This window comes from Pseudorca crassidens, chromosome 2, assembly GCF_039906515.1.
Source record: "Pseudorca crassidens isolate mPseCra1 chromosome 2, mPseCra1.hap1, whole genome shotgun sequence".
Taxonomy (NCBI): domain Eukaryota; kingdom Metazoa; phylum Chordata; class Mammalia; order Artiodactyla; family Delphinidae; genus Pseudorca; species Pseudorca crassidens.
Genome location: NC_090297.1, coordinates 127,874,824 through 127,902,610, shown reverse-complemented (window position 1 = coordinate 127,902,610; position 27,787 = coordinate 127,874,824). Strand labels below are relative to the sequence as shown.

The following is a 27,787-nucleotide window of genomic DNA, read 5'->3' as shown; positions in this document are numbered from 1 at the left end:
CGTAGTCGCTGGTTTGAAGAACCAGGCTCTTGGCTGTTTCAGAGAGGACCCTAGGGACACCCAAGGAGTTGCTCCCCACTCCGATCCTGGAGGGCCCAGGTCATTTTGGAGCTGCCACAAGATTTTCCCTCTTTAGTCACTCTGGCTTCTCTGTCCCTTTGGTTTTGAACTAACCAATGCCAGTTCTAGATTGTCAGAGACAGTGTGCAAACAAGGCAAGAAAATAATTGTTCAGAAAAGCAGATGGATATTTAATTGATATTTAACAAAAGCAGTCCTCTCCTGCCTGCCCTGCTTTTCTCAGTTTCTGTCTCTGCAACCTGAAACAATCCATCCATTTCCTCCCATGAAACATCTCCTTCCAACTACACTTTTCCTCTGGAACACTCCTTCTTTCCAGGCAGAAGGTGAGGCAGAGATGCTGCAGAGATAACATCAGTTCTCTTCCCAGGGTGACCCGCCCTGCTGGCTGCTGTAGTGCATTTTATTACAGCGTAAGGAGCCAGGGTGTGCAGGGGGCCTGAGCGTTGTAAACAGCCTGTGTGTACAGCCCTGTGCCTGGCCCGGCCTCCCTAGAAATGGAAACTCACTCGGAACGCTGGTAGTTCTGCCAACAACACCTCTCCTCTCTTATGAGGAAAGATTTCACTGTCCCTTGTTCATTTATAACAAAGGCATGAGCAGGGAGTTTGGTGTCCATGAGGCATTTATTATTTTATTTCTCCCACCATTTTCCTGGGCCCTGGGAGAGTGGGGAGGCAGGTCTGACCCAGGTCTGACTTCACTGCCTTTGTCTTTGATATGTGAACAGTTGGCCTTGGACTTGACACCCAAATGCTGACCAGGAGAGACCAGAGGCCACTTTGAAACTGCTTCAGCACACAACAATCTCAAACAAACAGGACCTGGTGTGACCTGAGGGCTTTTGAGACTGATGATGGGTGTGGCTCAGCACAGTCAGGCCAACCTGAGAGAGACCTCCTGGAAGGAAGTGGTCTGTAGGCAGTGATCTTCAGACCCAGGTCTCACCTCCTCCAAGCCTGTAGGTGTGTTTCCAGAGCTCACAATTAGGGGTGCTCTGAGCACATTTCGCTAAATGTTCCTTTCTCTTTTTCAGACTGTTCTGTGTTGGAATTGCCTGTCCAAAGCTAGGTAATACTTAAAGCACATTCAGAACTTTCTAACCAAGTTCTCAAAAAAGGGTTTTGCCGAAAATAAACAGCTTGGAACTCAGAGCTTTGGCCACATGAAGAGTTTCCAATCCTTAGGAACTGTTGATACTTAAAGCATCCTTCCAAAAGACTTTCCATTTCTATCTTGTCCTTCTGAAAGCTCAGGGCACCTCACAGGTGCTGTCCAGTCGTCTTAGAATTCTTGCGAGGTAGATAAGCGCCATGTCTCTTAACAAGAGTTGAGATTGCTGCCCAAATCCTCCCAGTACAGACATGAGTAGAGCTTCAGCAGACCATGTGAGGTAATTTCTCCTTGCAACTAGCTCAAGCATGTCTGGCTGCAGGAAAAACTACTCTTTCCCTTCTCGGCTGGCCGTCCCCTCTGACACTCGGGGGTCTGGCTGTGAAAGCGAGCAAGTTCTGAGGGTGATCAGTTGTGCTCTGGGCCTGCCTTTTTCAAGCCCCCCACCCTGAGTCCCCTCCCCCACCCCCTACCAGAGGTTTGTACAATCAAGGAAAAAGGGAGCTGGGGGTGAGAGAGCCACGCATAGGGATGCTTTGCTCCTGGCTGCAGGGGCAAGTCTAAGGGGCTGGGGTGGGATGGGATAGTGGAGTGTTACCCTATTTCGATGTCAGACACGAGCCATTTCACATGAAAATCCAGATTTCTGCTATTGTTGGAAAACCCAGCAGATCTGGCCACTGGGGTCACATACCTGCAGGCAGTCCCAATCCTGAAGGGAGGTGATCTCCCCTTCACTACAGTTCCCTTTGGCCAGCTCTATTCATTTATGCCGACCATCTGACTACCGTTGTTAGGTGAGTTTGTACCCTGCCTCCAATTAAAAGGTGCTAAATTGTCATTACTCATGGTGATCCTTGAACTGCTAACGACTCTTAATAAGAACTATGTTACCTGTGTTTTTATTTAGTAAATAAGCCTTTGGGTTTATTCAATCTCTGATTGCCTGCTTTATACTAAGACATTAGCTAGAGTTTAGATATATTCAAAGTTATGGAAAAAAAGAAAAACCCAGAATTGAACAACAAACATTTCATAGGTGCTCTGAAAATACACAAAATTGTTTAGCTGCTTACTGAGAATGTGGTGTTTTAAACTGCAGCAGACAAAGCAAAGGTACATGTTATTGAAGTGGGGATGTGGAGGGGATATCCCTCATGGAGAGTCATTTATCCATGGGCAGGAGGGTACGTGACAGTTACCAACAGGAGGAAAGACTGTTTTCAGAGAGCATAATCTTTCTAGCTTTCACACTCACCCTTCCTTTCATCCCCCCTTGGGGTATATCACTACACCTGGGGATCAAAAAGGGGGGAGGAATGAGGAAACCCACTTATTTCAAGTGGCAGCTCCCTACACATGAATTTCCCCAATTTTGAAAAATAGAAACGTGTTCCATAGCAGTTAGTTTGAAAGGGCAGGACTGGTGAGATTGGAGGCGATTGTCTCAAAGTTTAAACATAGGAAGTTGCTACTCTGTAAAGACAGGAATTTATGGTTCTAGACTTTGATGGTTAAAATTTTAAAACTTCAAGCTAAAGCAGGGAGAAAAGATGATGAAGAGGACAGAAGTCTTTTGAAAGGCAGTGTCCATGGGCAAAATTCTCTTGCATTGTTAAGTGGTGGTGGTACAGAGGGAGGTTAATTGAGGTCTTATCTCCTCCAGCCAGGCCAATTCTCAGGGCTCACTTTTGTCTTAGAAACCCTGGCCCTTTCTGGGTTTTGAGCACCTGACTAATGTCTCTCAACTGATCAGCTGTGCCCCTCAGATGATTGCCCTTAACCCTTAAGAAATCATCTTCCATGAGACCTTGCTTGAAACCTTTGCCCTCAGCGGCTGAGCTATTACCTTTTCGGGAGGCTGAGCACTAATGGCTTGTTTATGAGGCTGGCCTCACTAAACCACGGAATCTTGTCAAATCTTGGAACAGAAACCTGGAAGGAAATGGAAAGAGATCATTTTGCAGGGTTTATTGCACTTGGCTATTTCCATCATTAGGATGATCAAAGTAAGCTAATAGCAGCTACACAGCAGTCAACACTTTACAAAGCATTTTTATGTTTCATATTTGACCCTGTTGACTCTCCCATTAAGTAGCCAAGAGGAAATAGTGTTATCTCCATTTTACAGATGAAGAAATCAAAGCTTAGACAGTGTGATTTGCTGAGTCACACAGCTAGTGAGTGGATTTAGGTTTTCTGACTTTTGTGTCCACTACATCTTGTATTCTACTATATCCCTTTGCTTCTTCATTACTCCCATCTGTTCATGCATCTGCTTGTATTTCCATGACCTCAGCTGAACATTAGCACCTATTCAAAGTGTCTGGCTGTTTTCAGTCATGGGGCCCTCCACCCTCATCCCTTCTAGGAGGCAGAGGAAAGAACTGCACTTTGAAGCTATAGACAATTGGATATTAATCTTGGTTAATCCACTTCCCAACTGTATGGCCTTGGAAAAATTACAACCTCTCTGAGCTTCAGTTTTGTCTTCCAGGAGAGGAGGACGATATCATCACTTTACAGGTCAATGCACAAGACAGAAACCTTCATGAGGGGAGGGATTTTTGTCTGTTCTGTTCACTGCTGTTACCACTAGCACCTAAAACAGTGCTTGGTACCTGTAGATATTTAGTGAATATGTGTCCAGTGGATGCACGGATGCATGGGAAGTCCCCAGCTGAGGGCCTGAGTTCAGAATAGGAGCTCCATCAAAGTAGCCGTTATAATCTCTCTTCTCTCAGCCCAGCCTCTCTCCCTTGCCCTTCGGACGCTACGTCCCAGTCTCCCCGTTGAGCATCCGCTTTCCTGGCTCACAGCGTTCTTTCCGGGACAGAAGCCGGAAGTTCCTCTGAGCGGCCAGGAGGGAGCAGCAGCGGCCGCGAAGGCCGAGGAAGGGCGCTCTAACCCCGGAGGTTGTGGCAGCCCCGGAAATGCTCGGCCGCCGACCCGACCCCGGCGCCCCGGATGGGGAAGGAGGCGGGCGGCCGCTCTCCCGCTGCCGCGCACCCCTACGCACTCGCGGGCAGGTGGGTTCCGAGTGGGAGTCAGTGTGTCCGGGCCTCCTCCGCCATCCCCCGCAGGCCCGAGGCCGGGTGAGGGGCGGCGGCGGGCGGGGGAGACCCGGGAGGTCCCCGCGGGGACGCCCTACCCTGCCCCACCCCCGCCCCCTCCCCCGCCCTGCGGGCGGGCGTTGCCCTTTTCGGCGCCTCTGACCCTCCAGCCCCCGTGGCGGCCGTGAGATCCCCGGGCTGGGTTCCCTGCTGCAGTGAGGGGGGCTCTCAGGGTGTCTGGCTTGTGATGCAAAACCTATCGTGCTCTCTATGGAAGAAATTAGGTCGGGCAATAAGAATTTTCCTCGCAGACTTGCTGGATGAACTTGGTATTTCTGACTCATAGTTTTCCCATTGTGAAAAGGGTATCATTATCTTTGATCCTCCCGAGTTTCGGCGTTAATAAGTAGGATGATAGCTCTTTAAAGGATGTTAAGCTCAGTTAACGGATTAAGAATCTTGAGTCCTTGGTTTTGGTTAAATAAACCATAAAGCTCATATCTTTCTGTATTGTGAGGTTTACTTTTGTCTTTAGACCGGTAACTTTTTTGTTTTTATTTTAAGTAACAGATGCCTTTGAGAGCCCAATAAAAGCTTGGGGCCTAATCCTAGAAATTTGCATAAATTACAACTACAAGTATGCATTGACAGGGTTTTTGAACGGTCTGAAGCCCATCTATAGACCTCAAGGATATGTGAACTCCTGAGTTAAGAACTGGTTTAGAGGCACAGGCTTTGGGGCAGAATTTTCATTGAAATCTGGATCCACTATTTACCACTGTTAACTTGGGCTAAAGTTACCTAAGCACTTTGAGTCTCAGCTTTTTTACTAGTTACAGTGAGGTTGATACTAATTTGCAAGGTTGTGGAGATTAACTGAAAGAAGCTACGTAACACTCTTAGCACATAGTGAGCACTCCATAAGTGATAGCTGACAAGGGATTATAATGTAAAATCTGAAATGAAATTTTAATATCCATAATTATAAGATGGCCACCGTGTGTATTCTGTTCAGACTGCTAATCAACTTCTAATAAAGCAATAAGTTGGTTTGATTTTAACTCAGTCCTACCCTTGACCTGTCACAACTTTCATAGATTCATAGTCTCTCTTTTTCTAGGAACTTAGCTGTATTGTCCTGCCTCAGAGAACAAACTCATCTACTGTAGGTCTAGCCTGGGTTGCTGCCTTTGAAAGCAAGGGAAAGTCGGTACAATATCACCCACAGCTCAGCATGGAATTTCCAGAGAGGTTTTATTTCAAAACTTTATAAAGATCGAGAACCACATGGACTTCTGCAAGGGAGATTGAACTGGCCTGAGTTTGAGCGAAAGGATAATGTGTGCCCAGCCTGTAACTAACACCAAAGAGGCCAGATGGCAGAAGGTCTTGTATGAGCGACAGCCTTTTCCTGATAACTACGTGGATCAGAGTTTCCTGGAAGAGCTCCGGAAGAACATCTATGCCCGGAAATACCAATATTGGGCTGTGGTATTTGAGTCCAGTGTGGTGATACAGCAGCTGTGCAGTGTCTGTGTTTTTGTGGTTATCTGGTGGTATATGGATGAGGGTCTTCTGGCTCCCCATTGGCTTTTTGGGACCGGCCTGGCTTCTTCACTGATTGGCTATGTTTTGTTTGATCTCATTGATGGAGGTGAAGGACGGAAGAAGAGTGGGCGGACCCGGTGGGCTGACTTGAAGAGTGCCCTAGTCTTCATAACTTTCACATATGGCTTTTCGCCGGTGCTAAAGACTCTGACAGAGTCCGTCAGCACTGACACCATCTATGCCATGTCAGTCTTCATGCTGTTAGGCCACCTCATCTTCTTTGACTATGGTGCCAATGGTGCCATTGTATCCAGCACACTGTCCTTGAACATGGCCATCTTTGCTTCTGTCTGCCTTGCCTCACGCCTGCCCCGGTCCTTACATGCCTTCGTCATGGTGACATTTGCCATCCAGATTTTTGCCCTATGGCCCATGTTACAGAAGAAACTGAAGGCATGTACTCCCCACAGCTATGTGGGAGTCACACTGCTTTTTGCATTTTCAGCCTTGGGAGGCCTGCTGTCCATTAGTGCTGTGGGAGCCATACTCTTTGCCCTTCTGCTGGTTTCCATCTCATGTCTCTGCCCTTTCTACCTCATTCGCCTGCAGCTTTTTAAAGAAAACATTCATGGGCCTTGGGATGAGGCTGAAATCAAAGAAGACTTGTCGAGGTTCCTCAGCTGAGTTAGGGACCTCCATTCCGTTACTGAGACAAGCTGATAGACCAGCCTTCCAACTAGTAGGAGATTTGAAGGCAGAGTTCCATTCTGGAAGTGGCATAATGATGTGGGTGGGAGATCAGAAATCAAAAGAAAAAAATTAACCCATAGGCTTGGGCAGTGAAGGTGCTTCTCCTTTCTGTTACTTTGTCAATGAAAAAGCTTCCCGGGGCCCTCTTGAATTATTGCCTCTCATTATTATTCTCTGTAACAAATGAAATGATGTGGTTTCTATTTATTAAAAAAGTAACACATCCATCAAATTGTCTTATGATTTTTCTGTGAGCAGAAGGCAGATAGAAGGGACATGAAGAGAGAATAAGAGAATGTGTGTGCATATAAAGTCACTTTTACCTTTTTCAGTGAACTAAATGCAGGCTCTGTTATTTATCTACAGCTCAAATCCTAGAACCCTGGATGCTGTGTCCAGTTTTGTGGCCTGAGATCACAGAATTGGTCACTTAACCTTGACTCACAGTTTCCACTTAGTTCTTAATGAAGCATGGATGCAACTAGCTACAAGGGGCGTATGATGTGTCATAATACACTAGCAAAATGTTGGGGGACTTCAAAGAGGCTGGAGGTCAAATTAGCTGGAGTAATGAGGAAATACTTATTAGAGGAGATGGCACTTGAGCTTAGTCTTAGAGGTCAGGTGGGATTCAAGCAAGCAAAAGATGGTTTGGGGGCCAAGGTGGCAGAGACCTTTAGGAGCCAGGTCAACAATACGAGCAGCTGAAGCTGGCATGCTTTGTGGGACTAATGGCAGCTAGAACTATGGGGAGAGCGTGCCCAGTCCAAAGAGGGTAACCACTACTCTGCATGCCTTGACTGACCAGAATTGGCTTATAAGTATTATTTAGTCCACATCAGAAATGGGGCCAGGGCTTAGTGGGTGAATATAGTAAAGAGTTGTATAAAATAGCTTTTGCTTTTTAATGTTTTAATACACTTTCCTTATTTGAATGGATTTCCAATGATCAACTTTAGGGAACTCACATAGCAACTGCATCCACGTTGGTGAGCAGAGAGTTGCCCACATTTGAATCCCTTTCAAAAATACTTCTTCAGTGGGATGAATGAATGTGCCAGTGCTGTCATGTTCAGCTCTTCCACACAATAGTATTTGGAATTACCCGAGGCCTGATCCTCTGCAGTCTGATGGTTGTAGAAGTTCCCCGTGGAGGTGGCAGGGGATGGGGTGTTATGGGCTGGATGTGAGGGTGCAGGGTGGGGCAGCAGATGCAGTTCAAAGAGAAAAGAGGTGACTGTGGGGAGAAGAATATTCCAACCGGAGTGAACAGTGTGTATGTCCAGGGGCACGGGGCCTGACTCATCCTGGCAGGAGAGGGGAGCGCAGAATGGACGGGCTGCAGTGAGAGGCTGAGGTCTGAGCGTGGTGAATACCTTGAATTCCTGGATCCTGGAGTCAATGGCAAATTAAGGAGCTTTTGAAAAGGGATATAGGTCTCCCACCAAACACACTTTTGTGTGTGTGTGTTTATAAAATTCTGGTAGCAGGATTCAGGCTGAACTACAGAGGCTGAGCATGGGAAGCTCTTGTGGTAAGAGTGAAAAATGAGGGTCTAGACTAAGGGGGGTGACTGCGCCAAGGAGGTGTCGATTCTGATTAGAGAGATTTTCAGAACTTGGTAAATTCATGTTGGACAATGGGAGGGAAAGAGAACTGGCGGGGTGGGGGGAGGCTTCTGCCTTGAGTGGATTCTTTCTAGTAACTATACCATGAGAAAACAGATGTGAGAACAGGTTTGGAAGTAAAGTAGATAAGAAAATAAGAATGAAGCATGTTAAGTTCGAGGTACCTGAGATGGTACACCCAAGCTAAGGTGTTCCATGTGTAGTACCTGAAGGACATTGGTTCAGAATTCTGGGCATTATCTAGAAGGTTACTGAGAATAGAATCCAGTGCTTTTGTGTTTGGAATTCTTTGTACAGAATTGGTTGCCTCACAACCAGGCTATAGTGGAATTAGATCACAGAAGGATAACTGCAATAACCAAAATGGTAGGAATCAGAGGGAAAGGAAGCTGGCCTATGAAAATGGATTAGAGAATAGAACACCACAGCCTGGAAGGAAGCCTCGAAAGAGATATAGTCATTTCTATAAAACTATAAGGGTGAAAGTGGATGTTATTTGCCTACCAAATCATGACTTATAGGAGGAGACACCCTTTGAAATTTGAACAGAGCAAATTTAAGACAAATGAAAAAATAATTTTATACACTGTCTACATGTAAGTCTAAGAAGTTTCACAAGCCAGGGATATAAATGGGTTCCAAAAAGTTTTGGGAAAAAACGTACATAAAAAAGCCATAACTGTCTTGTAAGAAAGTGTTAAGGGACTTCCCTTGTGGTCCAGTGGTTAAGAATCCGCCTTCCAATGCAGGGGTTGTGGGTTCGATCCCTGGTCTTGGAGCTAAGATCTCACGTGCCGCAGGGCAACTAAGCCTGCGTGCTTTAGAGTCCACGTGCCACAACTAGAGAGAAGCCTACGTGCCACAACTAAGACCCAGCACAACCAAACAAACAAATAAATAAATGTTAAGAAATCCCAAGCCTTTAGGTCTTGCTACCTGAAGGATGATGAGGCTCACTTATGGCATGCTTCTCTGGGTTGCTGCTGGCATAGGGATGCACGCCTACTTAACAATTGGTATGACCTAATGTGACAGTTCTTGGGAAAGTTACCTATCACTTAACTATAGTAATCCAGTCAGTCTTTTAAATTTAAACCACACTGAAAGGGTACAAATAGGATATTAATGATCTAAATTTCCAGAGAGTATTACGGTGTGTGTTTGTGGGCAGGTCGGGGAGGGCAGGGAAGGGGAGAGGGTTAGGGTAGCTTTGGAATTAAAACCCCAACTTGTCAAATACTTGCCTGTATAAGAAGATGTACCCCTTCCTCCCAGCTCTGTTTCTTGTCACCCTAAGTTATAAGGAAGGCTGGAGGGTGGTGGTGGCAATTGAGAGCAAGGAGGGAGGAATGGGAAGGCAGTGTTACCCATCTTTCCAAAATGGTACCAGGGATTGTAGTTGAGATGGAAGGATGAAGGACAGGTAGAGCCACAAGGCAGCACGTGTGCTTGATATTTTGGCGTGATGCATGACTGGCATGTGGCTAGAATGCGTCGCAGGGATCTGAGTGTCACCACACCACAGTGGTTCTGTGTGGCAATCAAATCGGTGTCAGTGTTATGCCTGTATGCTGTGTCGGTACTATAAACTTTTGAGTGTGCTTTTGGCCAGCTGGCTTAAATTATGGATGTAAGAATCACACTGAGCATGTTCAAGGAAGCATATGGAGCCATCGTTTACATCTTTAAGCCAAAGGCTCAAGGTCCAGAAAAACAAAAACAAGCCAGCAGAGGGCATCAGTCACACAATTTTACGATATTTCAAACCCTTCGAATGCGGGAAAACAGGACTGGACACAGTGCCATCTTGCGGAAGTTATTGATGTTCCCTTTTACAATGAAATTCAATGTGTCTTGAATTGCTCCTAGGGCTAAAGGCTAACTGGTAGGCAGTCGCTTTTAATGCTTTAGAAAGCCCCTCATCATCCCCTTTATCCCTTATTCTCTTCCTCCAACATCTATTTATTAAAAAATGTATTGTCCACCTAGGACCACCTCTACTCACTTCTACCATTTGCATTTTATGATGTTTAGCCTCAGAAATTTATTCATTCAACAAATACTTACTGAACATTAACTACATGACAGATACTGTTTGCCCTGCGTGCTTGAGATACACCTACGAGTAAAAGGGACAAACTCCCTTGACCTAATGGAGCTTACATTCTAGCAGGAGGAGAGAGACAATAAACATAAGCAGAAGGTAACAAATGCCATTGAAAAAAGAAGAAAAAAGTAGCAATGGTATTCAGCAAGGGGGTCAGGGTAGGTCTTATGGAAAAGGTAACATTTAACCAAAGATTGGAAGGAGGTGAGGGAATTATTCAGATTCTCAGGGGAAGGGAGTTCCAGGCCGAGGGAAGAGCTGCTGCAAAGGCCCTGGCAGAAGACTGCATGGCATGTTTGGGGAATAGCCAGGAGTGGCCAAGGTGGGGTGATAAAGGAGAGCAGAAGATGAGGCCAGAGAGGGAAAGTGGGAGGACGGGTCACCTACACATTGTAGGCTATTAAAAGGACTCTGGCTTTTACTCTGAGGTGGGAAACACTGGAGGGTCTTGGAGAAAAAGAGGGACATGATCTGACATAAATTTTAACAGGCTCATTCTGGTTGCTGTCGGGAAAAGTAGAGCAGAAATAAGCATTAGGAGGCTCTGATATTAATCCAAGCAGGGGATGACAGTGCCTCAGAGCAGAGTGATAGCGGAGAAGTGGTGAAAAATAGTCACATTCTAGATATAACTTGAAAGTAGAGTCAAGGTCTTCCTGTCATATTAGATGTAGGGTATGGATGCAAGAGAAGAATCGTAAGTGACTCTTACGGTTTTTGGCCTGAACAAATTGAAAGATGGAGATGCCATCAATTGAGATGGGGGCCAAGGGGATATGGATAAAGATTTTGTGGAGGAGGATTGGGAATTCAGTTTGGGGCATGTAGGGTATGAAATGTAGACATCCAAACTGAAATGTTGAGTAGGGAGTTGGAGATATGAGTTTGGGTTTTAGGAGCAATGTATGGGATTGAGATATAAATTTAAGACTTGTTGGTATATAAATGGCATTGAATGCTATGTGACTGGATGACATCACCAAGGAAGTTTATATATACAGAGGACTAAGAAATCCAAAGTAAAAGGTTGGAGAGAAGAATAAGCAAAAAGATTTGGAAAGCACAACCACTGAGACAGGAGGAAAATCAAGAGTTTAGAGTCCTGGAAACCGAGTGCAGATGACTCAAGGAAGAAGGGGTGATCAACTGTAATCAGATCAAAATCTGAAAAATCAAGAAAGCAACCCAATACTGCAATAGTAGTATGTGATCCTCTACTTAGCCTGACAGCTGAAGTTCAGTCAAAACTGATGGCTTGGGCTTCCCTGGTGGCGCAGTGGTTGAGAGTCCGCCTGCCGATGCAGCGGACACGGGTTCGTGCCCTGGTCTGGGAAGATCCCACGTGCCGCGGAGCGGCTGGGCCCATGAGCCATGGCCGCTGAGCCTGCGCGTCCGGAGCCTGTGCTCTGCAACGGGAGAGGCCACAACCGTGAGAGGCCCGCGTACTGCAAAAAAAAAAAAAAAAAAAGAAAGAAAAGAAAGCAAGGACTGAGCATTGACCATCGGATTTAGGAAGGAGGAGGTGATTGGTGTCCCTTAAAAGAACATTTTTTTTGTGGAGTTGTGGGAATAAAAACTATATGAAGTGGATTTAAGAGAGAATAAGAGAAGAGAAATTGGAGCAGCAAGTACAGGCAACTCTCTGGAAGTTTTACGTCAAAGGGGAAACAGGAAATAGGACAGAAACTGAAAGGGGAGGTGAGGGCAAGAAACCTTTTTATTTTTAAGATAGGAGAAATGACAGCATGTTTGTACACTGATGGAAATGAAACAGTAGAAAGTAATATTTGATGTGAGAAAGGGAAGAATTAATTGCTGGGGCAATATTCTTGGGCAGGTGAGAGGTGATGGGATCTATTGCACAAGTGGAGGGACTGGCTTTAGGATGGGAAGGGATAGTTGATCTATGGTAACATAGTGGGAAGGCAGAGAATATAGATACGGATGCTGGTAAGTGGGTAGATGGTTAGTGGATAAATGAGGTGATGGGAATCTTTGGAAATTCTTTTCTGATTGCTTCAATTTTCTCAGGGAAGTAGGAGGCAAAGAATCAGCTGAGATGTGAGAGTAAGGGGGAAGTGATGACGTGAGGAGGTATGAAACAGTTCAGGACATTGAGAGAGTGAATGAACTAGGGATGCCTAGTATAATTGCCCAGCAGTAGTAAGGGCTCTCTTGAGAATGGTAGTCATGAATTTAAAGTGAAGCTTGGTTGTGTGTGGGTTGTGTGTGCATTTTCCTAACCATGTACAGCTACATGAGTGCAAACTAGAGTAGACGGAGAATTGAATTTACCCAGGGTGGTGATTAATCAGATTGAGAGAAGGGCAAGGGAGAACGGTAGCTATGCATGGGCCTGATTATAATGGTTGACCGTGGAATTTAAGTTAGGTGAGAAGGAGAGTGAACCTCAAGAAGGGTGAAGGACAGGGAGGTGAGGGACAGAGCAAAGGTCAATGGATTGGAGGTTCAAGGGGTTTGAAAGGAAGTAAACGTCAGAGAATAGATAAAGACAAGGTTATGACTTTGGGAGTGAGCAGCTGAGGTAGGGTGGAGGGCAACGTCACTGGAGGAGTGAAGTCCAAGGAAATGAGAAGTGAGATGGGGGGCGGTGTTGGAAGGAATACCTACACTTAGGTAGAAATCCCCAAGAATTAAGACAAGAGTGGTACTGGAAAGAATGACAGGGAAACAGGAGCTAAAATCATCAAGAAATAAGAGAGAATGAACTGGAGATTGGTAGATAAGTGCAACAATGAGGGGTATGTGCTATAATCTGGTGCATGAGGTTCAAAGCTGAAGGTTTTATGGAGGAGGAAGGATGAATGGTCTGAAAGCAAAAATGAGAAACAAGGATACCTACCCCACGTGAGGCTCAGCAGTACAAGGGCTGTGGGAGACAAGCACCCCCTTTGGAGAAGGCTGCCGGAAAGCAGTACGCTTAGAGCTGTCCTGTTAGAGAAAGAAGGTGACGGACACATCCAGAGGACAGGTTGAAGATCTAGGGGAAGTTTACTGATCATGGGCAGTGAATTATAAAGGGTACAGGGTAAAGGTTTCAGAAGTTGGAGAGGTGGGGAGAAGAGCATGGAATAGATATGTACTCCAATCTCCATACAGGACAGCGACCCAGCAGTCTAGGGCTTTTTGGCAGACTGACCTAGGCTGGGATAAAGAGCTATGTAAGTCCCGGCGGGTTCAAGGCAGATGATGAGAATATGAGTGTTGGTGGGTAGGGCTGGGGAGATTTCTGGGGCCCTCCTTTTTACCTCAGAGGAGGTGTGGTCTTAGTGTGCAGGCATCCTCATGTCATCACGAACATGTTCTTTATTGTTCCCTAATGGAATTCATGTGCTGATTCTCTGAGTAATGGACATATTGACAAGAGCCTTGTGGGGCTAATGACTAATTTCCCGAGAACCATGCCAACTTCCAACAGTGGGGCAGGGCCATTTGTAGTGTTCTAGAAAGTTGGATTCTGGGGAAAGTGATCAGAGCTGAAGTGAGAGCCAGGGTTTGACCAAGGTCCTGGGAACCATCAGGCCTGAGGAGGGACGCTCCTCTGACCACTGAGAGGGCTCTGGCGAGCTCAGCTGCAGGCAAGAGGCAGAGTAGAAACAGCTGAAGTTCTGTAGGAGTGAGCTAGCTTAGACCATGCCACTGCTTTTGGTGTCTTTCTTCTTTTACAACTCACAGGTTGGCAATTAATGTTGGCTCGTTTACCTTGGGAACAGTGGCAATCACCAGCCAAATCAAAACACCATTTTCTTCCCAGATCTATTACTGTGATTAACAGGAGGACTCCCCAGCGATAAGGTAGTTCTGTTTCCCAACAGCCCAACATTTGCTCGGCACCTGGGGCCTGGCAACTCCACGGTACTGGTGCCTCCTCGCACCGTCAGGTGCCGCAGGGCTAAGAGTGCCAGAGGAAGGGGCTTAGAAAGGCAAATGGCCTTTTCTGTCACCGTCCAGTGCCAATTGGCACCTGGGTTTCAAATGACACCCAGGATCAGCCTTAGTGAGGTCTTGTGCCCTAAACAGACTAGCTCTCCAATCTCTTGACCATACTTTTGCTGGGGTGTTGGAGCACATTGATTTTACCAGCGCTGAGGTCGAGGGATACTGTCCCCTCGGGCCCCTGAGAGAGCTGGCTTGAGGAGTTGCTTCTGCTTTCCCAAGCTCCGCTGGCACACGGCTCACGCTCCAGGACGGCCCCGTGGCCTTGTGCGGGGCCCAAGGAACATTTGGACTCTGGTCGGTGAGAACACCGTGGGCCTCCCACTCTTTCTAAATTGCAGAATAAACAGATCTTTAGGCCCCAGGCAGCTATTGCGTATGAGGCTGAGAGTATTTTTGTCTTTAAAAGAGAAAAAAGCAGCAGGCAGAGGTAAGTATCTCCTTGGCTCTAACTGAAACACAGCCACAGAGAGGAGGGCTGGGGGAAGAAAAGCTAGCCCTTAATAATCCAAAAGACTAAAAAACAAAAACAAAGAATCTGAAAGGCTAGTTTTTCCACTGTGTTATATGGAGCTTCAAAAATATCCTCTGTTAGTCTGTTAGCAGCTGTTTTGAGATGGAGGACCCACTTCAGTGACTTCTCTGTTACTGTCTGGAGGATCCTTAAGTCTCTTTGGCTCCTGGGGGCCACAGGCTAAGGCTTTCTTTATTCTCTGCCTGCTCATGGCTCGTGTTCAAGAAGACCACTGAAGACGTGAACTGCAGTGAGAATCAAAACCTGATATAAAGTATTGTAAAATGTGATTAGATTAAGAACACTTCGAGAGTAGCAGTTTATAGTCTTGACTCATCATCCAACAACCTGCCATCCGATCTTAAATGTTGACAGTATTGCGATTCGATAGAAACTTGTAGTATTAAACAAACAAACAAAAATAGGTATATATGATGGTAGTGGAGGCAGCTGGTATGTCTCTTTAAATGGGGGACATACAGTGGTGTGGTAGCATAAGCTCCATTTGATTTATTCAGATATAGACTCTAGTATTATAAAGGGTATAGAAGTTTTTTTTCTTTTTCAGCAATCTTTTCTTTCTGTGGATGAGGTTCATGTCTTTAAGATGGACTTACAGCTGTGAAGACTGTGAATCTCATGGAACTGGACTAAAGATTGCAACATCCATTTTCTGAGTTTTTTTTAAAGAATCATACTTAGTGCTGAGTTATAAAACAGACATTGGCAAGTACAGTCTTTTTCAAACTCTGGGATAAAGAGTACTGAAGGGTACAGGATCTGAACCCACCGAAGGTATCCATGTTTGTACATGAACAGCTGAGGCTATTTCCTTATCTACTCTTGGATTTCAACTTCTAGGATGTTTGTTGAAACACCCTTCACTGTATATGTGGCTCCCAAGGCTTACAGACATTTATTTAACAGTGGAACTCCCCAAGGAAAGCATGGGTCGTTTTGTTTATTTTTTCCTACCTTTAGTTCTCTTTTCTCCATCTCCTAGGTGTCCTGGGTGTTTCTATCTGGAGACTCGGGGATTCTCATTCCCCTCACTGCATCCAGTGGGAGACTGCTACAGGGTGTCTTCTAAATCAAAAACCTTTTTGTTAGAAGCCAAAGCAAAGTTAACAGACTACTTCACTTTCAATAGCACTATGTCTTTCTCAACCAACACTTATGTGATTCAGAGTCTTATACTATTCCATTAGAAATGAAAAGTTTGGTTTCTGATTGGCTGAAATGAGCTCTATTGTTCCCTTCTTTGTCAGAGGTCAAAATCACCACATTCTGGAATGTTAGCAGGCTTTGGGTCAAGCAGATAATCTGGTTCTAGGACTCAAATAACTGCTTCAGCATGGAAGTCGGTAACAGTTCTCCCTGGAAAAAAGGACCCAAATTTTCTCCTGTCATAGCTTATATTGGAATTGCTTATTTAGGTATTTTGTCAGCTACTTTTATCCTGTTTCTTCTCTAGTGTTCCCAGTAACTAGGACATTCTTATGAATTCAAGAAATGTTTGATGAATAAATAAAGGGATGAGAATACTTAAGGAATATTATGTTTACTAAAGATATAATGGTTTGTTTCTCCCGAAGATCCTGAGTCAGTACAGTTCAACTATACTTCTTCAGTTCTCTATCCAATATTGAGGGTGGAGGTGGGAGAGCTGAGGAAGGGGATGTTATGAAACACAGAAACACGATGAGCGGTAAATATGAACAAACCTCAGCATAGTTTAATTTTACTCCAGGCTGCTTCCTTCCCCCTCCCATTTGAAGAGGAGGCCCCCTTTCTTCTCGCCTATCGAATGTGAGGAAGGGGCCATACCTAGTTGTTGAGGAGACCGAGTAAGATCGCCAGGGAATCATTTCATTCTGCCATGACTCGAGCCTTACGTTCTCATGGTCATCAGGTCAGTCTAAGGTTTAAACATCTAAATGGTGTAACACTGCGCATAAAAATAAGTTCAAGGTTAAGACAAAGTGGAAAAGTACCAAACACTTAAAAAAGATAATTGGCAAAAACCTTCCTGTTGACAACCTCTGTTTTGTGTTTGCGGAGATGGTGTGATATAATCCAGGAAAACCGGGTCTGTTGGGATGAGCATGCTATCAGATGAGAAAGCTACCCGATAAGAATACTGATTAAAAGGAATTAAACGCCTGGACTGAAGGTGAAGGGAAGGGCAACAAACTGCGTGCTGTGTGATATTTTGCATCAATTCAGCCGCCTCCAGGTAAACTTGAGCTTCTGTTGATCCCCAGCTTTGGCGCCTTTGAATTCCCTTAGTCACGAGCGCTTCTAACTCGCAGTCTCTGAACTTGAGATGCAAGTACACACCAACGTAACGTGCCATATGAAAGTTTTCACCTGAGAAATGAACCGCTTTTCCATTTGGGGGAGGAGAACATAGTCCTTAAAAAAGATTTTTACAGCCTAGAGAAAGGGTATTGGTAGTGAGGGTCCCCCATTGTTGAACTGAGGTTCCTGCCTACATCTCCGGCGCTGCCTCTCTTTGCCAGGGCTTGTCTAAGTCAGCCAGGAAGTGAGTGGACCACCAAGTCCTGATCAACAGTACTTTACTTTCCTGTCCTATAGTTTTTTTCTTCATATGCTAAAGTGAGGCACATTCAGAAGTGATGTCATCCAAGATGAGATCCTTTAAAATTTTAATTTAGACCAAGTAAATCTTCAAAAAGAAAACTCTGAATTAAATCTCAAACCTTTAGGGAGCCTTCAGATCACATATTTGGCAGGATGGACTACATTACCTTAATAATAAACATTTTATTTGGATAAATCTTTGGGATTTGTTTTTAACGATAGCTTAGAATTTCACTGTTGGAATTACCATTCGAGGATTAAAGTAGAAAAAAAGTTGTCTTTTCCCGAACACTCATAAAGATTCTATTCTTCCAGTATTTTACTGACATCATTAAGAATCTTCTCAAGGTGGCAACATTTCCTTGTCTTGTACTTTTATTCAGATGATGTGTTTTTCCCCCTGAATTTGCCAAAGTATGAGATTGATGTGTTTCAGACCAACAATTTCTCCCATAATCATACATATTTTATCTCCTAGAAAAATAATGAAAATAGAAAAAAGCTCTTGGTGCAATCATAATTATTAATGGGATTCCTGGGGGCAGAGTGAAATTATTCAGTCCTCTGTGTCTTTTCTAGACACCTAGGATTTTTACTTGTTTCACTCTTCTGTTGGACAGACATTTCAACTGAAGATAGATTATTTTTCTCCACCAAATGGCATTCCAAATCACAATGCTTTAAGAACTTAAAATCAATCATTTTCAATTTAAGCACCTTAAAAGGTCAAATTATGTATTTTTCACCTTACGTGGTTTTAGTTGAAACAAACTCCTATTTTAACTCGGATCTTCTTTAGAAAAAGAAACAGAACACATTTCATTTTTTATATAGAATAAACTTTGTTTTTATTATAGACATGGATCAAAAATAAAAGTTTTTATGTACATATGACATATAGTGCAAATGAAAGGCTTTTAAATACCAAGTATAGACATATTGTCGAAAACAAAAGGAGATGAATGATGGGGGTTAGGATGGTCGTCCGGGAACTGCAGGAGGGGGTCGCCTAGTGAAAACAAAACAACAAAAAAACAAAATAAAACAAAAGAAAAAGAAAAACACAGATGCAGAGGAAGAAAACAATGTTTAAATTAGAAAATAAATCCAAATAACAGCATGCATAAATATCCCACAAAAATCAAACTCAAATCAGACAGAAAACATGCAGATGCAGACATGCAGGGGAAATGAGAGAATATCACATGGCATAGTGAGCAGCTCCTAGGATGTTTCCTGGCTTCCAGCCATGTGCTAGGTATGAGCCATTTGAGCCCACTCCAAAACCTTGTTATTTTGTACCATGGAATGATAAATCCATGCAATCATATTCAGGAGAACTGGGAACAGTACAAGAGCCGCATACCTTTATAACTTGAGTATGTTTCCCAACCCTGATTTTGTGACATTCGGTTATTTCCAAAGATTTCAGTAAATGTTGTGAAATCTCCATAGGGGGAGAGGGAGTTGATATAGAAATATGACATGTGAGATTTCTTTAAGATGAGGGAAAGTAGAAGGCGGCAAGGGATCAAATGAGCAATGTAATCACAATGCAGAAAATAACTGGGGTCGATCTTGGAGAAAAGGATTTGTAAATAAGAATTTCCTTCAGGTGAAATCCTGATGTGATAGCCTTTCCAGGCCCAGGCAAGCTATGAGGCTATGTCTGTTCCATGGTGACCCCAAAGCTTTTGGGTAAGGTTTCCCTCTGTCTTAGAGTTAGGTGCAACTGAAGTTCTTATTTATTCTGAACCAGGTCCAGGGTAAATGAAATTTGGTTTGCTGGCTCTTTCTCCGTATCCCTAGCCTGGCTTGCATCTTGTCAGGCCCACTGGTGGTGAAAGAAGGATCCAGAGTTTTGCTTCGTTTTGACAGCAGCCTCTCTCTGGATGATGGGCTGCTAGGGAAGATACGGTAAACGCTACATGGCAATGGACAGCTCTGTAAGTAGGAAAACAGCAGGCCCAATGAAGCTTTCCCACGGGTTTCCAGCAGAAGTCTACATTTAATTTCCTCTTTCTAACCCAACTGGTAATGAGCTCAACATTACAGCAAGCCATAGAACGGCAGGTTAGTTCAGTACCCTACTCCCTGCGGGACTCCTTTTTGGCTACTCATCCAGGTGTTCAACAACATACTCACTTCCATCTTACTTCTGTAACACTTCAGTGAGTGGTGCAATGAAGTCTACAAGAAAACAAAAGCAAAAACAAAAGCAAACTTCTGTTTCATCTTCTATGAGATGTTAATGGAGCCACACTGACTGGGCTATTTCTGAGCAGCAGTAAAAAACGACCTTACCTTCCCCAAAGTCCAAGACCAATTTTTCTTTGGTCCAATTTAAGCTGGCTGAACTTAAGGAGGCCTCCTATCCATTTAAATGATGAAGAACTTGTTAGTGGTCTGTAACCTTTCAACTGCGGGGGGGCGGGTGGGGGGGGTCTGCAAGATCCAGGTAATGGTTATCCCTGGTGTTTTCATGAAGAAAGTGTAATGAAATTCCTGTCAGGCTCAATGAGATTTATCACCTGCCCAGCAAACCGAAACTATTTTTGAGTTCTGAAGGGGCTTTAGAACACTTTAATTACCTCAGCAGGGTGGGGAGGTGAGCCATTAAACTGAACAGCAAGTCCACAGTGCTAAAGGGACGTTTTGTCAGCATATGCCAAAACACTTTTCTGTTTGAGCTAGTTTGGTGTTCTAGTCTAGAAACAGGATCAGAAACTTTATGTCTTGGAATATATTTCATGGACAGCTAGAACGTTTGCTTCAAACAGCAGAGTGACATCTATCCCCTTAGCTCTTTTCTTTCCCTCTTCACTCATCCTGTATCTAACTTTCCTCTCATTGCCAAAAAAGCATTGTTGGTGATGACGGCGTACACTGGCTCAGAGTTACTTCTATTACGGATCTCGGCAGTTTGGGTTTTTACTATTTCTTTTCCAGAATTTTCCATACTACTTAACACAGTGCTGAAGTGCTTGAAGGTCACGTGCTGAAAATATTGGGGCTTTTTATATGAAGGGCTACAAAGTTACCTTATACCGTTGCCACTTCTAACACAAAACTCGAAGTATTGAGTTTGGAACACTGAGCTGGGATACTGAGTTGCTAACATATTAAAGCTCATCATACTAGCATTCACCATAGAAGCAAATTCTACCTACTTAAGGTTATAATTGCAGGTTATACCTCCTTAAGCTTTCTTAAAAACAACTTCGGAGAATCGTTTGGCTGAAACAGGAAGGTAAGGTGGTAGGAAAAGCTGTGTGTGGAACATGGGCATAATTCATATATAAAAGTCTCCATTATTAAGAAGAATGATGGATTACCCACATTCTCTTGGATCTACCTCAGTGCTGCACGCTGTTCCTAGGGTGACATTCCTCTGGCAAGAGCCCTGGGAAGGTCTTCTTTATAACTTTTTTCTTTTCTGTTACAATCTCACAAAACATTCCCTGCTTGTTTTCTTTGCCCATCACTCAGATAACTTAATATCCCAGAGCAGTTGGTGAGCCTGAAGGCTTGGGAAAGTGAGACAACAAAGGCAGTAAGAATAAGCGTTCTTCTCAATGCTTTTCTGCTGATCTTCACTTTTAAGTCAGCCTAGATCCCTCCCTTTACAAGAATACAATGGGGGTAATGTAATTAATTCAAAGGAGCTCTTTTTTTGGCAAGTGAGAGAGAAAAGGTAATATTGAAAGTGATCTGAGTCCTCCACAATGCCCCCCTAGGACTCATTGCATGTCTGTCTCTATCTGCTTTCATGCCCCCTGTTCCTATGCGACCTACCTCCTTGGATCTCCCCAAGCATCAGAGCTCCAGGAGGATGGTCCTAAGCTGGGAGCTCCAGTTGCCATGACATTTGATTTTATCACCCAACTTTGTGTTAGTGACAGTCTGTACTGGGACAATCTCACTCAATGCCTTTCCCCTCTGGCCTAAAGCCACTAAAGCAGTGTCTCCTAAGGCATGTACCTCAGAGCACTAGTCCTGTGAGATGCTCTATGAACAAAGCATTGATGGTCAAATAAATCTGAGAAACATGGAGACACTAGCCCTGCCATCTGATATTAAAGCTTCTATAGAGTCTTCCAGTAAAGAAACATCTAATTTTTAGTCATCATTTCCAAAGTATAGTCAATCAAGAAATCCTTGGTGTATGTCTGTGTAAAACTTACTAAAATCTCATGGAATGGACTTTGGGAAACTTCAAATTAAGGTTGTAGTTTTAGCCAACATCTCTTGCATGTACTCTAAGTATCAGTCTGCCTCAGTGTGAAAGAACACCAAGAAGTGGTCTTAAAAGTGGCAATGCCAGGTGTGTGATGAAATTAGTACTTCTCAGTACGAAATTTAAAGGTTTCAGCTGAAAAACAAGAATCTTGAAAACTAATTGAGTAGATACTTACACTGATGTCAGAACTATTTTTAAAATACAAATGGAAATTTGCCAGATAGTTACAATAAGGTCCTTTGGTTTTGGTAATTTCTACCAGGAACTATTCTGAATACAGAATCATGCGGTAAGACACACACTCACAGCACAGTGCACAGAATGATTCGCATCCTGACTCTTTCTTCCATTAAAAAGCTTCCTTTGAAGGCATTGATGGCTCCACTCATGGAAGATGTATAGACATGAGAAAGAAATCACAACAGAAAGTGTGAATTAACCCAACAGTCTTTCCAATTCATCTTTTCACAAAGAGCATACCCTGAACACAAAGGGAAAGTAAACCAACATTTCTCCCCTCCCACTCCCTTCTTGTCTCCTGCTTTTAGACGGCACAATCTGAGTCTATGTATGTTGATAAGGGACCTATCATCAAAACTCTTGTAACAAGGAATCTTTCTCTATTCTCTGGAAACTCAGGATAAGGACGTGTGTAAGAGTGAACACTCTTCTGTTCTCTTAATATTGGGGAAACTGAAAGGGGTAACTTCTCCCCTCAACGCCGAATGAATAAACAATGGAGGCCAACTGTTGAGTCAGGAACTTAATTACTTTCTGTTAGAAATGCCTTCTGTAGACCTACCATTTGGGCAGAGTATTCTTCAACTTTCTGTTTCCTAGCTTTTCGGGATCACTTCCTTTTCAATAGCAAAATGTCACGGTGCTTCTTGGCAAGTGTCACTTTGTACCCTCCAGCTGCCTAAGGTTTGTGTTCTTCTTTAACTTAGTACAACGATGACTTCAAATCAGGAATAAAATGTTTCCCACTCTCCTGCCTTTGATTTGTCCAATTTGCTCCCTTTAAAAATCTCATCCTTCCCCAAATTAATGACAGTAATGCCAAATGCTATCGTTCTCCACATTGGTACCAACAGGATCGAAAGAGTTACAAATATTTACAAGTTTCAGATCTTACTGATAAGCATAGACATGACTCAAATATATACAAGAATGAGGAAGGGGGGAGTCCTTCAAATGTTATCATTTATTTCAGGTTCAGAAATACAGCTTCACATTTTCACAATAGGTACACATGACCTTCAAGAATGATACAAGCTTTAGGAACTTGCTTCAAAAATTCCATTCATAGAGTCCATCCATATCTCAGCATTAAGAAAGCCTGAAAGTGCCAAGAAGACAGGGGAAAGTTCTCTGGCTCCAATTAATTAAAGAATCAACAGAGAAGGCAAGATTTTGCTTCTGTACACTGCTTCTTAATATAAAAAAGCAAAAGAGGAGTTTGATTCAGAAAAGGGAGAGAAAAGAAACATACAGGCAAGCAAAACAAAGGCTGTACATGTAAAATTAAACACAAATCAAGTAATGGTAGAATTTCTGATCGGAAGGAATCATTTTTAGCAAATTGGCAACATACAATGCAAGAGATTAGACAGAGTAATTTTATCGTAATTTAAAAAACATTACATTAAGGAATTTGAGGGTAAAAATTAAAAAGGAATGAAGCCTTGAGCTGAGCCATGTGTGAAACCCCAGACCAGAGAGGTGAAAAGTCTCACCAATATACCAGCATGAGCAGGTCTTAAGACAAACAGGAGACTCTTCCTTGAGTTTCCTCTCTCTTGCTCTCATACATACATACATTCTTACACGTATATACAAATAGCAATGCATATACTACATATGCTTCAAAATACTCTTAAAATTTCACCATACAGAGCACCACGTAATGTTAAACATACCAACTAGACAGGATGACTGAAGGTTCTAGAAGACACATTTGAGCTTTTAAGAAAGGAATGAGGGATCTAGTGAACCAATAACTGTTTCTTAGAAACCATCTAGCTTCATTCACATTAAACTCTGAGCTCACAGCTTGCAGTCCTCTTAGTGAAATGATATAAAACTCATGGCTTGAGTCTCAAATATTATCTTCTTTCATCGAGTTCCATAGTTTAGAGACCTACTATTTAAGCTTTATTCTTAATGTTAAGGAGATTCCTGTCCATTTCAAATAATTACATTGTTTGACAAATGAAAAATGTTTACCTGAAAAAGTGGATGGATGACCTGCCTCTGAGGTGTTACATAACTTCTTCCCTGCATTTTAAGCAAACTTACTCAGAAAATCCACTACTTGTGTTATACTGCTGTATCCCTCTATTTTTATTTTTTGACAGTTACTGTAGAGAAAGAAAATGACTATGTAGACAAACAGCTTTTTAAGATTCACCTCAGCAATCTAAGAATAATTTATAATTCTAATCAGAGACCTTAAAGGTAGGTTTCCAGATCTTACACTTACTATGAGCTAGCTATATTGGCAAAGATAATTTCTTCTTCGATAGCAATGCTGTGAATTTAGATGCAAATGCCTGTAGATGTTATTCTACCATGTTGTCATGGAAGTTCTGAGCCTTGTGCCTCTCAGAATGAATGTAATCTGGAGAAAATTTTGTACACCTCGTGTATGTTATGAGAAATGAACCACTTTTATCACATATTATGGCAAATACTCTAAAGCTAACTCTTGTATTAACACAGTTTAAAAAATATATTCATACCCACACATACACACATGTATAAATATTTACACCCAAACATATACATATATATACAATACACACACAATCACACACATGCTCATGGCATTTTAACAAGTGATTTTTAAAGCTACTTACCCACAGGGGCACAAAATACATGTACTTACACAAATTTACTATGTATATACTGTATACATAGGGACACATGCTTAGAAAATACGTGTGTACACAGAAAACATCAACATTTATCACATACTGGTATTAGGTCCCAGTTCATATTTGAGAATTATGGCTATAGTCTATTCTAAAAAGTCATAAAATGAATCTATACGATTACTCTTTAATTCTAAGGTCAGAAGGCTTATAGTTATATCACAGGAACTTGGTTTTATTATAATGTTTTGGAATAGAGTGAGTTTTTATCTGAACAAGTAGGCAATTTGCTAACTAAACAGACCCTACTGCTCTTCTATGTTACAAAACACAGCTAAAAGCAATATTCAGAGGAGTAATCTTGGTAGATGATTTCTGGAAATTCAATATATCTGTTCTAAATCAATACTATTTCAACCATCTGTCCACAATTGAGTAAATGGCTATTCCAGTTAGTCAATAAGCATGCAAGAATTAGCATGTGACAATAAAACAGATTTACCCATCAAATAAACATATACAGTTTACTTTTCCAAATCCTAAAAACACTGTACGTTTTATTATACTAGACATGATGGAGCTACATCTGTTGTGTAGACAACATCAGAGCAATCAGGATGAAGTTACACAAAAGATCTGAAGTGTGTGGGAAATACTTAGAAAGCTCATTAAGCGACATTCCCATCTTAAGGCCTGATATGAACGCTGTACTTCACACTCCGCACATCCTAGGGCTTCTGACTTCATTTACCTTGACATCTCCTTTTAGCAGGATACAAACCCTTTGGGAAATGGGATTAATACTAATCATATGACACAATACTGCAGTAAACTGAAAATATTCTCCAACATGACTGCTGAAATTCCAGGGGAGGCTGGGTTCTATTAGAAATAACTTAGAAGTAAAATAAAACAAAAATGTACACACAAGAAGAGACAATTGGGACAGTGAAACTGTGGGGTGATAATCTGAGAGCAAAAGCCAAAGGTGACGAATGCCATTGTTTATGATGCATAAAATCGGTGCAAAGAAACCTGGGAAAAAAATCCCCAGTTTTCTTTGACATGGTTTGTGCTGATCTAAGAACACATCAGTGGTTATCCACAACATTTTCCTTTAACCAAAGGAAATTTTTGAAATACAGCAAAACGCAAAACCACATACAGCACAAAGCCAAACCCTGAAGTATATAATCTGTTAGATGCCTATTTTAGAGAATTCAAAAGAAGGAGCAAAGGGGATCCTAAAAAAGAGGGAATTTTGTGAAAAGATATCACTTTAGACTATTCATTTACTATGGATGTTTACTTAACTTATTTCCACTTAGCTGCAACACTATTTTAAAAATACAGTATGTATTTTGCACATCTGTTCCATTCACAAAGAGTTAATTTTTTTCCATGAGAAAAAAAAAGATATGAGAAGATTTAGGGTGGTGATTTAGGGCGGCGTTCTTATACAATCACTTGCAATTTAAAAGTTGAAATGCCCTTTTTGTAAATCTTGTATTCTCTGATTTTTGCCTAAGTGGACTACTTTTAACCCTTTAGAATAAGTTCAAAACAATGCCATTCAACTTGGCAAGGTCTCTTTTTAATAATGGTTAAAAGTTTTACTTCATACTTTATGGGTGTCTGCTTTGGGTATAAACTACACAGGAAATTAAAGTTAACATACAAATCATGTTTGCTGCTTTCAAAGGGAGGTATTTCAGTTGGTTAAACCTGATTTAGTTCTGTAGAATATGAAATGGTGTCATGGGACACAACTATGCAGTGAATACTTGGTCTGCTGTCTGGGAACAGTTAGCAGACAAAATTCCGGTTGGCTTCTGGCTGTTTCCTACATGCTAATCATCTAGTTCTAGGTAGTCCAAAAGTCAGCCTCAAGACTGAACTATTAACCCTCAGGCTAAGCTGCTCTTATAAATTTTAGAAATGTTAGAATTTGCCAATTTGCTTTAAATCTCGATGTCTTAATACTATTTTCTGGAATGACCTGGAAAGAGACTCTGAAGTTGTCCGACTGTAGGAATGTGAGCTCTGCTCTCAAACTAGGGCATCTTTTCTTTCCATTCCAGGTCCCATTCTTTAAATATGGCTATCCCATAGTAAGGCTCAGGATTTATTAAGAAAGCCTAGAACCGATTAAAAAGTTACATTAAACTGTTTAAAAGGTAGGCTAAATTTTTATATTAGAAAGTTACATATTAGCATGGAAAGGGAGACATATTTTTGCACTAACTAACTAACTAAATCAACTGGAATTAGTGTCGAAGTATAAGTAGCCATGCTTAAAATTAGATCAATATAAAAAATTAAATATTTTCCATATCAGCCTTCACTGTAACTTGTGAGGAGCTAAGTATATATGTGAATAAAGAAATTACATTTGTACAGACACTTCTAGAGATGTGATATTTTGCTTCTTCCTTGAACTCTGAAAGTAGCCCAATTTACTGACTGACTACCAAAAAACAAGCTTTAATTCACTGTTGAATATGCTTCTAGCTTGAAGCAAAACACATTGCCATGAGAAGCCCTCTAGAGCAAGCAATGCATTAACTTTTCCTTTGCAAACTACCTCATGCTTCTGGAAAAGTTTTATTTTTAAGGAATCCTAACTTTTAAAAAATCACTTCTTAGCAGTTTTATGAAATAAAGAGGAAGGAGAAAGGATCTAAATAGCTAATCATGGCGTAGGCGGAAACATGTATAATAGACAACATAATTTCCGTCAGTCAAAACAGAATGTGGAAAAATAAATATGTATCATTTAGGTCTAAGCCCACCATCTCTTATCTCTTAGGAATTATATTAAATGGGCTATCTGGTAGGTAACCTGGGAAAGTTGTCAAAGCAATTCCAAACATATGCCAGGGTAGGCCAATGGTCCACAAAGTAGCGGGCTGCTATACAATCTACTTTGGTTGATACAACATATAAAGCCTCAAAGAGTCAGCAGTTTTCAAGAGTCAAACCCCAAAAGTTTGACATATCATGAGCAATGAAGGTGAGTGATGAATGCATTAGTAAAACTGGTTACTTGCCGACTGATATCCACACATGCGACTACTCATGATTTACTGCAACGGTTACCAAATATTTTGCTTTTGCATAATTCATTAGTAATTAATTGCCATGCCAGACACTTCGTTTAGTCTAACAGGGAGGATTCTAGTGGACGGATTATAGTGGGACGAGTAGGTGATGGGGGTGGTCTCCGGCTAGAAAGAGAGAAAGAGACAGGTAAAGACACAAGTAGAATATCTAGCAGAAGGTTATCCCAAAGACACTGAGAAAGAGCCGTCACGCACAT

The 27,787-nt window shown here is 42.3% G+C and overlaps 2 protein-coding genes across 7 annotated transcripts in view; one reads left to right on the top strand and one right to left on the bottom strand.

Annotated features, from left to right (window-relative positions):
- Nucleotides 1-4,060: 4,060 nt before the first annotated feature.
- Nucleotides 4,061-6,777, top strand: PIGC (phosphatidylinositol glycan anchor biosynthesis class C). 2 transcript variants are annotated; one of them, XM_067728654.1, is made up of 2 exons: nucleotides 4,061-4,223; nucleotides 5,368-6,777. In XM_067728654.1, exon 2 carries the CDS (start codon nucleotides 5,586-5,588, stop codon nucleotides 6,477-6,479), a length of 894 nt encoding a protein of 297 aa, XP_067584755.1. In that variant the 5' UTR covers nucleotides 4,061-4,223; nucleotides 5,368-5,585; the 3' UTR covers nucleotides 6,480-6,777. The 2 variants fall into 2 exon arrangements, with proteins under 2 accessions (XP_067584755.1, XP_067584756.1); XM_067728655.1 differs by lacking the exon at nucleotides 4,061-4,223 and adding an exon at nucleotides 4,414-4,576.
- An 11,406-nt stretch (nucleotides 6,778-18,183) lies between these two features.
- DNM3 (dynamin 3) overlaps nucleotides 18,184-27,787 on the bottom strand; it is a 570,760-nt gene continuing 561,156 nt past the window's right edge. For 3 of the 5 annotated variants that reach the window (XM_067728648.1, XM_067728649.1, XM_067728650.1), the window contains one exon: nucleotides 22,782-27,695. In XM_067728648.1, the coding sequence (XP_067584749.1) occupies nucleotides 27,594-27,695 (102 nt within the window). In that variant the 3' untranslated portion in view covers nucleotides 22,782-27,593. Of the gene's footprint in view, nucleotides 18,365-22,781; nucleotides 27,696-27,787 lie in introns of those variants that run through there. The other 2 variants (XM_067728647.1, XM_067728651.1) reach the window with 1 other exon arrangement.